Genomic DNA, 12719 nt, shown 5'->3' with positions numbered 1-12719 from the left:
ACCAGGACTCCAGTAAGTGTTCCTTGCCTTCTCTCCCAGCCCATGGATGAATACAGCTGAGGAATAAAGAATTGATGATGAGAGGGGATCTGAAAGCTGCTTTACTAGTGGTTTCACTGGAATGATTTTTTCACTGAAATGACAGCATATGGATGCATTAAAAGCAGTTCCATCTACATGAACTGCTCCCACTTTTATAGGAGAAAAGAGCTGTTTTGTTTACTGGAGAATCTTTGGGAGAAAAATTGCATTTATTGCTTGGGCAAAGAGCAGAGGACCTGTCTTTTGAACCTCATCTATTGGAATGAGACAGGCACCTTAGAGATATCCCAGTGCTCTACCTGGTCCCCTGTTTGTACCTATGGACTAATGGACTATGGATTCAGGGTCTGAAGTTTTGAAGTACAAACACCTCTTTCCCTTCTAGTCCCCTTGATAATCAGAATTTATATTCAACTTCAGGGAAAACATATAAGATACATTTCTCCTATGATTAGCAAATTAATTGAGGTGAGTAGAGTGGCAGTGCAGAAGGTAAAAGCTGGATCCCTGATACAGCTTCATTGTCATTATCATGCATTGAACCCTTCAGATAAAGTAATGGAAAGACATCAGTGTATCTTCTTACTTTAGGGACTTAGAGTTGCATCTCCTGTTTGTGACCTGTCTGGCTGCAATGATGTATGGGTGTGATGGAACAGATGCTTTTTCTGGAGGAATGCCATCAAAAAATCACTAGAAACTTCATGGCCAGAACAAGAAAATCACAGATACTTTTTTTTTCTCCAGCAGATCTTAGTGCTGGAAAAAATTTCATAGCTATCATTGGTGAGCACCTTGCCTGTCTCTTTCATACTAAAGATGTCACTTTTGGAAACATAGGCCCAAACTGTGGTTCATAGAGAAGATCTGTTTCATCCTAATGCCCTGTGACAGCAGCATGTGTATGTCTTATGTGCTGATCATATGATCCTTCCTTTGAGCTCTCTTAAGTCCTGTGCATGTGCCAACTACTGTGATGGCTCTTTGACCCTCTTATAAATACATAAAATAGTTACTCCTTTTGTTTTTTAGCAGCTCTTGTGAGATTATAGTTTTATTTGGATATCAGATCCCAATGCTTGTATTAGCTAACATTTTTCTTTTTTCTTTTCCATGACTAGGTTCGAGATGGTGACAGTGAGACATCTTCTCTTATTAGCAAATTCTGTCATAGTACACTCATGTCTCCCATCACTTCTACCAGCAACAGCCTCTGGATCAAATTCAAGTCTGATGCTTCTGTGCAAAGAGCTAGCTTCAGAGCCGTTTATCAAGTTGGTAAGAGGAACTAGTGACTTTCACAGTGAACTGATCTGTAATTTGGACACTTTCCATCATTTCTGTGCTATATTATTCATATAATAGGTTTAAGATAAACTTCAAAAGAAAAGAAGTAAAAAAAAACAGAGTCAATTTATTTATTTAAGATGACATCTGCCTTAGGTCTCTTGTAGACAGTCCTAGCATGCTTGGAAGTGGGTGCCTCATTGCTTCTGTTAATAATGAATTAGTTAGTGCTAACATACTGAAGATGATATAGCTACAACTCTGCCTAAACCTTTCTACTTACATTTTTCTTGTCTTTTACTTCTTAATCCCCAACAAACCTGTCTGTGTCTGTGAAACAAGTGAGTCAAATCCTTTAGTTTTCATGGGCACATTCAGTGTCTTCTGTATATGCATGTTTCTGCTATACTCATACTAATATGTTCTTTTAAATATGTTCCTTATGGTACTTACGTGATTTGTAGTAGCTACTGTAAGAAAATAGGGGTTTAGGGCTGGGTTTTTTCTAATTTCATAGTGATATTTGATAGACATCACATGATACATCCCCTGAAACCATTCATCACAAGTACTGATTCTTGGTGTCTTTTGGCAGTCTGTGGAGGTTCCTTGTCTGGAGCAGGCACAATCCATTCACCTTACTATCCCAGGGTGTCCCCTCACCCAAAGATCTGTGAGTGGATCATCTCCCAGCCAGCTGGTCAAGTGGTGATTCTTAACTTTATCGACTTTGACATTCGAAATGCAACCACTTGTGACTCAGACTACGTTGAGGTAAAGAATAATACACATATACTATGAATAGTAGATACATAATCTGTGTGTTCCTTCTCATACTCATCTCTACCAAAGCAGAACTGCTTGACAGGCAAGCACTCCTTGCAGCAGTCACAAAAGCTTTTCCAGCTTCATAACGGAATCCCAAAGCTTTTCTTGGTTCTCCAAAGATGTTGTGACCATATTGATAATCAGAGATAAGTATTATGTGTCTTTAAACAGATAGGCCTGATTTGGGAGGTTTATGTGCCAGTTACTATTGAGGGTGTGAGATCTCTTCTTTTCTCTGACATGCCTCTCTGATGGGCATAAGGTTGAATTGTATGTGCCTGTAGTAGAAAACACACTGAAGAAAGGGTAGGGTTGACTTACTAAGAATCTCTTGTAGAGTTCTTATGGATTAACTTATGCTTAATACTTGAATCTAATACAAATTTCTAAGGGATATTTTGAATACACTTTTTTTCAGGTCAGAGATGGCAACAGTGGAGACTCTCCTGTTTTGGAGAAATACTGTGGTACTGCTGTACCATCTACAGTGCAATCCACAGGGAACAACCTCTATATCAAATTCAGAGCTTCCTCTCTCACCAACCTTGGCTTCAGAGCTGAGTACTGGCCATTAGATACAGGCAAGGATTGTTTTGTTGTTTTCTGTATAGAGTGTTGGGACTTGTCAAATTTTCCTGTACACTGAAAACAGTCGGACATCAAGTTTTATGATGGTGTAACGGGAGATAAATTCTGAATCAGTCACTATGTAGTATGGATCAAGGGGAAAAAAATGTGACATTTCAGAAGAAAAGTAACCAATTTTATAAGTGCCTAACTTTTTTTATAAATGTATCATTTAACCTGATGTTTTAAATCTCTGCAGTATGTGGAGAGACTCTCACTGGACCATCGGGAACCATTACAAGTCCTGGTCATCCAGATGTCTACCCACATGGTATTAACTGTACCTGGATTATCAGTGTTCAACCCGGCTACCTTATCCGCCTGACATTTACTTCATTTAACTTGGAGTTTGATTATGGCTGCAGAAGGGATTATCTTGAAATATATGACAATAGCACCGTGCAAAAATTGGGAAGGTGAATATGTCCATTAGCCTACAAACCTTAATTGCTTTGGAGTGATCACCGTTCTGTAGATCTTGACATTCCATTTGCTTCCTCAGGTTTTGTGTATAGATTATTTTCTCTTAATTACAGAAATAATAGAAGCAATTTCTCTGCTAGGATAGTAAAGGCAGCCTGCTTTCTTTGACCATGGAATGAGAAGCACATTTTATAAATATTATACAAGGAGAAACTAAGTTGTGCCAAAAGGATAGCTTTCTTAAGGATGGGTTTCAATAGTGACATTTTCCAGCTCCATTAACATCTTGATTTATGGAAAATAAATTCAAAAACATTAATATATCTGTGCTCAGAAATGGCATGATTTTAAACACTTGAAGAAGTGAAAGAAAGATTACCTAAAGGACTGTGCATTTGAATCTTGGCAAAAACTAAACCAAAATCTGCATTTTGTAGGGTTTAGTTTTCACTTTCTCCTGGATATGTGATTTTATCTTAAGGGAGAATCATTTCTTTTATTCCTCTTCTCCAGTTGGTGTATACACAGCATTTTCTTGTTACCCTCAAATTCAAGAACATCTGAATTACTTAGGAACAGTATCCAGCTGCAGCCACAGGCTGTAAAATAGTTGGCTGACATGACAGTATTTTGGAAAATAAGGAGCAAATGACTCTCCTAATGGTGAGCATTTTGCAACCTTAGTCTTTGGCCAGCCACTCTGACTTCTACAAAGAACAGAGTATGTTGTAGGTACAGCATAGTGTAATTCCAATAAGAATTTGACAACTTGATGAACAGTTTCTTCTCTGACTTTGCCACACCTTAGATTTGTACCCTTATACATGTAGTGTGCTATTTAGGCCCATGATACAGGATATATAGCTGGGATCTGTATCACTCAAAGGAGAGAACTGTGTGTGTGTAGCTGTTCAAACTTCTCAGAAAAGCTGAATCCTCTTCCAGAAATACAGATGCTTTATAAAGTATTGCCATTCAACTTGGGGTATCTTTTTGCTGCAGGTACTGTGGAAGATCAGTGCCACCATCTCTCACTAGTGGTGGCAACATGATGATGTTGTACTTTGTGACAGATCACAGAATGGCATCTGAGGGCTTCTCAGCTAATTATGTCTCCCTGAATGCATCAAAAGGTAATATGTCAGTCTGTTCATTATGCAAATTAAATGTATTCAGCTGTCAACATAAATAGCCACTACAAGAAACAGAAACTTTGTTTTTTGTGTTAACTGAAGACTGCCTGGTGCCTCTTCTACCCCTTCTTATTCATCCTGCTTTATTCAAAAGCTTCCTCCCTAGGAAAGCAGAAAGCAATTTCTGTAAGCAACACTGCTCCTTTCTTTAAAAAGGCAGTAAAAGCTGACATGGCAGAACTGCATGAATTATTTAGGAAAAGTATTTTCTGAATTTGCTTTGCTTTGTCCACTCTAAGCTGAGTATGTGTGATCTAGGAAACATAGTGATGATGGACAATTCACTTGAATGGGAGACTCTCAGGTGCCATAAAAAATTAATTTAGTCCCTATAAGGTTCAATATTGAGGATGGTTAGAGAAAGGCCATATAGGATAGAATCTGATAAAGCAGAAAAATAACCTAAAAGCACAAGTGGTTTTTTTTCATTACAACAGAGTGCAGCATTTCTGTCTCCACAGGAGTTCAAGTCTGTTATGCCTTAAATATCTTCTTTAAGTATCTTCTTCTAAGGGGCCAAGACATGCATCAGCGTGGTAAACAAAGAATGGCTGTTCATTCTCTTGGTTCTCTTCTCTTTTGGAGAACAGGAGGAATTTCTTCACAGAAAGGGTGGGTAAGCATTGGAATGGACTACCTCGGGATTTGGTGGAGTCACCATCCCTGAAGGTGTTCAGGAAATGACTGGATGTGGCACTCAGTGCTATGGGAAATAGAGGGGTAGGTTCTGCCTAGCAGAATTAAACCACAGAAGAGGCAGAGTGGGACAAGGGAAAAAAAGTAAAAATGAGAATACAGTTTTAGCTAGGATGTTCATGTATCTATCAATAACCAGTTTCTATATGGTTTGCACGTGTGAGTGCAGAATATGAGGGATTTATTAGATGAATACCAGAAATTCATGGTACTCATCTATGCAGTCATAAGTTACCACTGGCTGCTCATTGTTTGCTCTCAGTTCCTTCAATAATTCTATTTTTCCTAAACCCTGAATTTATTCAACCTGTTTAAAATCAGCAAAATTTCCAATTCCCACATTTTAAAAATAACTGCTTTCTTGGAAAATGTTAGATATTATTTCATCTTTTAGCCTGTGTGTAGGCCAGACCAGCACAGATATTGCCATTGGGGTTTTATTCAGTACCAGATAACTTACAAATCCAAGTAATCCACTTTCTCATCTGCCTTCATTTGTATTTGAGTTATCTGTCATGAAAACCAAAAAGATACTACAAACAATTAAGATTTAATGAGAATTGTTTCAAAAGGGAAATTTCTATTTGCTAGAAAAAAATAGACAAAAAACCAAATTCTACTTTTAAAAATCTTTCCAAGAAAACTCTGTAGTTTGAAATCCAAATTCTTACTAATGAGAAATTGTGAAATTATCATCCTTATAAAGTCTGTTATAAACATGTGTTTGCATCTGTTAACTGTAACTTCTGTAAATATAATTGTTGCTTGTTAATGTGGTATTTTTACCTTTTACTTTACCTCAGATTACTATTTCATGGGTGGATTTGATTCTTCCTAGATGTTCATATAGCAACTTGTCTCACAGTTCACCAAGATCAAAATATTCCTTACTCGACATTTATCTGTATTTTTGTCTTTGTATAACCATATCTGTTTCTCTGGTTCTGTTATTTCAGTGCTGTCCAACTTCACAGCTCTGCCTGCTCTCTTCTCTATATCCCCTCCTTAACCACCACCATGGTGACTGACTTTTCTCATCTTTCATCCAAAGCACTGGTATATGTGTCATGTCAGGTTCAAACTGCATCACCACTGTCCTTGGAATGTATTTCAAACTGTGCCTTAAAAATGCATGTGTTCTTTCTCTTCAATGCTTCTAAACAACTACAAACTATATAATATATTTATATGAAATTAGCACTATGTAATATCTGAATCCAAACTCTACACAACACATCTGACTTTCTTTTCCCACCCTGAACACTTATCTTTACTTATCTTTACTTATCTTTACTTTTCTTCATCTAAATTGGGCTAACTCCCATTTTTTTTTCACTCTGACCTAGAATGATGATCTCTACAATAAATGCTTTGTAATTTCATCCACTATAGTTTGTATAAATACAGCAAAGCAGGAGATAGGTATTGAAATGGAGACTAGTAAAGTTACAGAGAGGTTGAAACTATCATCTGTTTTCTTTACACAGATTTGTTTCTTTTGGTCTCAGAACAAGCATAGCAGTAGTATAATGTTTTCATGTATACCAGACTGCTAAAATTAATTTTTTATTTAAGAATAAAGTGTTTCAAAGTTTCTATGGGCTGAGAGAAGGCAAACACATGTATGTATGTGGACTTTGCTGTGAGAAGCAACTCCCCACTTCCCTGCAATCATATCAAATTTAGTTTTCCCACTGTGAGATGTTTAGGCCTGATATTCATGTCATGTATATCCAGTTACACTAAGGTAGCAAATTACTGAACATAATCATATTTGAGAGATTTACCAAAACTATGATTTTTTTTTCTTTACATCTGCTGACTATTTTCATTTTTTCTTCTAAGGAAAATATGGTTCTAATAATGTTTCTTGTGCAATAAGAATCCTTCATATTTTTAAGTTATGTTTTCATAGCCAGCTAGACTGTAACCAATATCAGAACTTGTCAAAGATGTTCTGGTTCACATTACACATTTCAATAGTCTTTGCCTGGAGTTATTTTAGAGAATGAGCTATTGAAAACATGGACAAGATTATCCTTCTCCCTCCCCCCAAATAAATATTAAAAAAAAAAAAGGATAAGTAGGGGTGAAATTTCTTTTGATGTAAAACAAAACTAATTTTCTTCTCCAGGCATTTTGGCAAACAATTAGCATGGTTTATCTGTGATATATTAATTACTTGAAAAGTAGCCTGAAAAGAATGGCAAAGCTATATTTCCTGCCAAAGTATTTGAATGCCATGAGATACAGCCATGGCCATGGACCATAAAGTCCAAACAATTGTTTTAGCAGTCTGCCAGCTAGTAGCTGTGAATAGCTCATATGGCAGCAATACAGATGGAAATCCTTCAGTCAAACATGCCCACTTCATACTCAGTTGTTTAAAATGTGTATTGCCCACTTAAACTAAATCTACCTTGGATGGTTAATTCTTGGTCATCTTTCTGTCTTCCAAAGGGGAAAGTCAGATGGAAAGCAAGGTAATATTTCAATTTATTTCCAAGAGTCCAGATCATTCATATAAATGAATGTCATGACAGCCATGAAAATGTTATGATAGATCATAGGATTTTCTTCTGCATGTCTTGGCTGATCACATCACAAAGAACCCATGTAAAATTACTGAAAAATCTCTGAAAGGGCTCAGTCTTTCCTGGAACTTTTGCTCATGGTCCTGATAGATCCAGGCCACAATTTTCCAACAGGAATAGCACTGAAATCAGTGTATGGGGTTTTTTGTCCTCAACTTCTTCACAAATAAGTGGGAATTCATTTGTTTTACTTTGAATTAGGGGTTTGGCAGTGATTTTTTTTTCTCCTTTTTTTCCTAATTTTTTTTTTATTTTCTAAAGATACTTAATGTCATTCTTTCTGCTTGGAAAAGTGAGCCTTAACGAGGTTTTTAGCAGATTGCCTTCCTGATACTTTTTATTCCTGGTCTGGCTTTGGTGAAAGATAATTGTCCTCATTATCATCCTGAATTGTGAATGATATTATTTATCAAGAGGGGTAAGCTGGTTTTAAATAGCTTCATGTATGGTTTATGTTAATTACAGTGACTGACTGGAGAAGTCAGAGTTTGAGAAGGATGGGGAGAGAGAAAAACATGTAAACTGAAGGACTTAAAAGTGTACCTGAAAGCATTGTATAGATTTGTGTGTCTTCATTGATAGCTGAGTACAAGTCAAGATCTTCATTCCCATCTTGCTGACTGAACCCAGTAATTATGTGGAGTATGATGCCTGGCTTTGCTCTTCAGTTGAACGAGCAAAGACAAGACTGGAAAGTAATGTCTGACAAATACATATGTGCAGAGATGTACAGGGCATGGTTGAACGAGGCTGACCTAAGACAGAAAACAAAGCCAAAGTTCTCCATGTGTCTTGGCCACTTGCTCAGCTCATCCTGACTCTCAGGAAAAAGGCTCAATTAGCTGGCATCTGGCAACTTGTTAGGCCACCATAATTTGGTTATGTTTGATTAGGGTATTAGTCTGCCTATATGTGCCAATATACATGTATATAACTCTATAATTTGTGTATCTATGTGTAAATCAGCGGAAGACAGTTGGAGATTCTTTTTGAACAGTTCTACCCAGTGTTTCAAAGGAGTTTGGGTCTGAAACCCTATAAAGGACCTTTGTGTTCCTCCTTGGTAAAAAGTAAGCCTGTTCACATCTGTCAGCAGCAGTAACAGAAGGCCCTGAAGTGCAGAGGTGCTTTTCCATTGCCTTTGGAGAGGCATGTACTTCATGTGATAGTTTCTTCCTTTTTTTTCTAAACATGCATATTGTTACATAAAGATCTAATTGTTAGGGATCCCAATTTTTCTTCAGCACAGAGAGTTTGAAAGAAAAATCCCATGTTACATAGAGCACTATAGCTTTATTTTTGATTAATTAAAATTGTGGCAACTGATGAATATCTCTTTATAGCAAAAACCACGGATATATTTTTCTGCATTATGCATGATTGCATGAGTGAGTGTTACAAAAGCTGGCATTTTTCTCTTCTATTGGCAATTACAGTGGGTTACTGCCATTTATGGCATTTTTTTCAGAAGAGCAAACACATTCAGTACCAAAATCAGAAAGCATATTGAATAGCTTTCAAAACCTCACACACTGGCAAAGCAAGATGTGTGATTGTCCGCCACAATTGCCTCCTTCTGTTTTTCATGAGCTACAATAAGTGTCTTCCAACTAAACTGAATTAATATTTTTTTCCAGACATATAATAATCACACATAGTATTAGACTGCATTCTGAACTTTGGCAAAGGAGTCATAGAACATTTTTCCTGCTAACTTTGCTGAGTGTTCACTGAAGGAACTGCTCAAGCACCCCCCTTAAATGTTGTTAGTGAGGTGAGTATCAGCTCTCTGCTGAAAGTAGAACACTATAAATTAATCCAGTTACTAGAAGAGAGTTGTCTGTCAAAAAACATGGGTTCATTTAAACTTTTCTTAATTCCCATAGCAGCCAGCATACACACCATCTACACTTGGATTTATTTCTCTGTAGCCAGAAGTCTGACAGTCTGACATTTCTAAGGCAGTCACTTTTCTACCTTCTGCATTTATTCCCCCTTAGCTCATAAAGAATATTGTTATGTGAAGTGTTAAGCAGTGCACAGCATCCAGTTTAAAATGGCACACTTGGGATATAAGGTTCTGTATGGATTCCTCCTATGAAGGAAAAAAGTGAGGGAGGGAACCTGGAGAATTCTGTGGAAATTGTTATTGAAAGGGCTGATAGAAACATTTTGGCTTCTGTGTTCCTAATTTTACTGTAAGGGCCCTTACAGCACTAGTCACTGCTACTGATTATTAGTACTAGTTACTGATCTAGTACATGTTTTAATATACTCCAGGCTGAAATCTAGTATTCCTGGTCTCAGCCCCTAAGTGAATTAGTAAGGGCAATGTTCCAACAGCTCTAATCATTAACTGTGCATGAGTCAGAGATTTACTCCTCCAAAATCAGGAGGAAATAATTAGTTAAAAATAAGTAACCTTATAAATATACAGACATTTTCTTTTTAATTTTGTATTGCTTTTTGTATAACGTTCTGTTAGGAAAAACTTGGGTCACATTTCTAAATCAGATTTCTAACCCAGCAGGCAGCATTCTCAAGAAATCATAAGACTTAAGGATCTGGAGTTTGATGATAAGTCCTACATATTATGAAACACCACAGAAGCTGGCAGGACAGCCAGGGTGTTATAAGGATTTATAAAGCAGCACAAGGTTTTTAAGGTGATCAGGACCAACCTGTTTGTTATATGTGTACGTTAGAGCATATCTGTGATGGACCACACAAATGACTAAAATTCTAGATAAAGACATTAGTAGATTGTGATTTTAGGTACACTGATGCATGAAACCTTTTTGACTTGTAAATATCAAAGTACAGCCTAATGGCAGAAAATTATTGACCTCTTTCTGTGTAATGTTTCTTTGTTCTCCTTGTGATGAATTAGGAACATGAGTCTGGTAGCTAGCTTTCGAGTATTTATCCCACAGAAAATGTTTTCAACAGAGGCCTTTCAGGTGACCAAGAGTACAGAAAAAAACACCATTAAAAAAGACACAATTAAAAGTGAAAATGTAGTAGTAGAATGGATAGAGAACAGACATGGAAATGACCAACCTTAAACAAAAAAAGGCCTGAACTGTGACTTCACCCCTTCCCCCTAAACTGTTACGCAATTGAAGAGTTAAGCGTAAGTATTACTGCACTGCAGCTGTGATATGTTAGAAAACAGATTTCAGAGATCTGTGGCAACCAGCTTAAATGAGTATACTTAATCATAATATTTTTCTTGCTCTTTCAGTTGTGCTTATGATTAGTCTAAATCTGCCTATTTGATAGGAACTATTTAAGAAATCTACTTCTTATACTTGCAATCTGTAGGACTCGAAATGGGGGAATGGAAGACCAGAGTGAATCTCCAGGGTCATCAAATACAGACCACAATTTTATGCCCCCCTCTTTTTTTTTTTTTTTCCCAAGAGCTACATAATGTAAGCCCCTTCTTAAATTAATCAAACTGTATCTTAAAAACCTGTGGACTTTTTTCCTCCCTTTTACATCTGTTATGTTGGCTGCATAATTGCTCTAGAAACTCACTTCCTGATAGAAACTTTTTCCTAATTTCTGTGTATCCATATTCATAGACATTTTTTAGCTTCAGAGCTTGTACTGTCACTGAGAATGTGTTTTATTTTTCTTTTCTTCATGCTTGTTGATGTTTATCTGCACTTGCTAAGCTAGACAAGGTAAGCTCTTCTAATGTCTCTTGCCTACCAATCTAGTAATGTCCTGCTATCTCCACAATTGCTGTCTTGCTTGTTCATATTTGATTTTCCAGAACATCAGTGACCATGTTTATCCACATTTTTCTGGGTGAAATGTCACCATTACCTTGTGCATTGGCATCAAGATTCTGTTTTGCCTGAGAATACCTGACACAGTTCACATTTCTTCTTGCCATTTTTGCAGCCACATCACAAGCTTTGCTCGTTGACTGTGATCAACTGATAGACAACAATTCTTCTTTCCAAAACAAGTCTTATGTATTATTATGTAGCAAATATTTTTATTCCTAGTCCTTATGTCCATGTTTTCAAAACAACTTCTTTTAAATTACTATTTAGGCTCTGACTCAGCATTAGTCCAAACTCTTTTCTTTTTTCCAGCTCATAATACCAAGGTGCTTCTACATTGCTCACAAAAATATTAGTGCAGTTGATTTCAGTATAGAACCTTAAGAGGAACTACTTTGTCCTGAAATTCTTAAGATTATATGGCTTTCCAACTGCTTATCACTTTTGGCCCCAAAAATGGAAAAAGAAATTTAGATATAAAATTCCATCTGCCAGGTTTGATCATGGGGAACAATGTAGCTTTTCCTCATAGCTAGAGACTAGATTCAGTTTCCACCACATCTTTTCAGAAATTCAGGAATCCTACCTTTTTTGTTCAGCAAAACATCCATCCCTTTTGGTTTCCTCTCTCTACTTACCTGGGTTTCGGGACAAAGCCAACTTAGGCAGCTGAAACTGCTCTTATGTTGCCTATTTATTACAGACACAGTGTTCTGGTAAAAGCCAAACAAATCAACTCAAATGTAAGAAATCCCATGAAACACCTGGATTCTGGTTTTAGTTTATAGTGTTGATGTTCAGCAGTAAGATGTGTCCAGGGACAGTTATAATGCTCAGGATGTTTGCTCCTCTGTCTGTTGAAAATAGAAATTTCCTGTTAATTTAGAATACATGTTAAATTAATTCATCCTTGTTTCTTTTCTTTTTGAAGTTTGTTCACACAACTACAGTTCTGAAACTGGAGTGCTAACATCTCCCAACTATCCCAATAACTACCCTGTCCGGACTGAGTGTGTATACACCATCACAGTGGGAATGAACAGACAGATTGTGCTGAACTTCACCGACTTCATCTTGGAAGGGAATAAACGCTGTACAGAGGATTATGTAGAAATCAGGCAAGGCTAATTATTTCTCTTGTTCTTATTACTGATAACCATGTCAATTGTCCAAATCCACTTAGGCATGTTTGCAAGCTTTAGTTTTAACTCTACACCTATGGTGTCAATGTG

General features: G+C 36.9%; 1 protein-coding gene across 2 annotated transcripts in view; it reads left to right on the top strand.

Moving 5' to 3' along the window:
• CUBN (cubilin) overlaps window positions 1-12719 on the top strand; it is a 143529-nt gene that overhangs the window by 23150 nt on the left and 107660 nt on the right. For both annotated transcript variants that reach the window (XM_051802211.1, XM_051802210.1), the window contains exons 18-23: window positions 1164-1320; window positions 1925-2103; window positions 2576-2738; window positions 2984-3200; window positions 4210-4340; window positions 12419-12605. In XM_051802211.1, the coding sequence (XP_051658171.1) occupies window positions 1164-1320; window positions 1925-2103; window positions 2576-2738; window positions 2984-3200; window positions 4210-4340; window positions 12419-12605 (1034 nt within the window). The remainder of the gene's footprint in view (window positions 1-1163; window positions 1321-1924; window positions 2104-2575; window positions 2739-2983; window positions 3201-4209; window positions 4341-12418; window positions 12606-12719) is intronic.

Source organism: Manacus candei, unplaced genomic scaffold (genome assembly GCF_025592945.1).
Source record: "Manacus candei isolate 608988 ecotype Guabito, Panama unplaced genomic scaffold, ASM2559294v1 h1tg000056l, whole genome shotgun sequence".
NCBI classification, from domain to species: Eukaryota; Metazoa; Chordata; class Aves; order Passeriformes; family Pipridae; genus Manacus; species Manacus candei.
The sequence above is the reverse complement of the archived record's forward strand: the minus strand, read 5'-3'. Positions and strand labels throughout refer to the sequence as shown.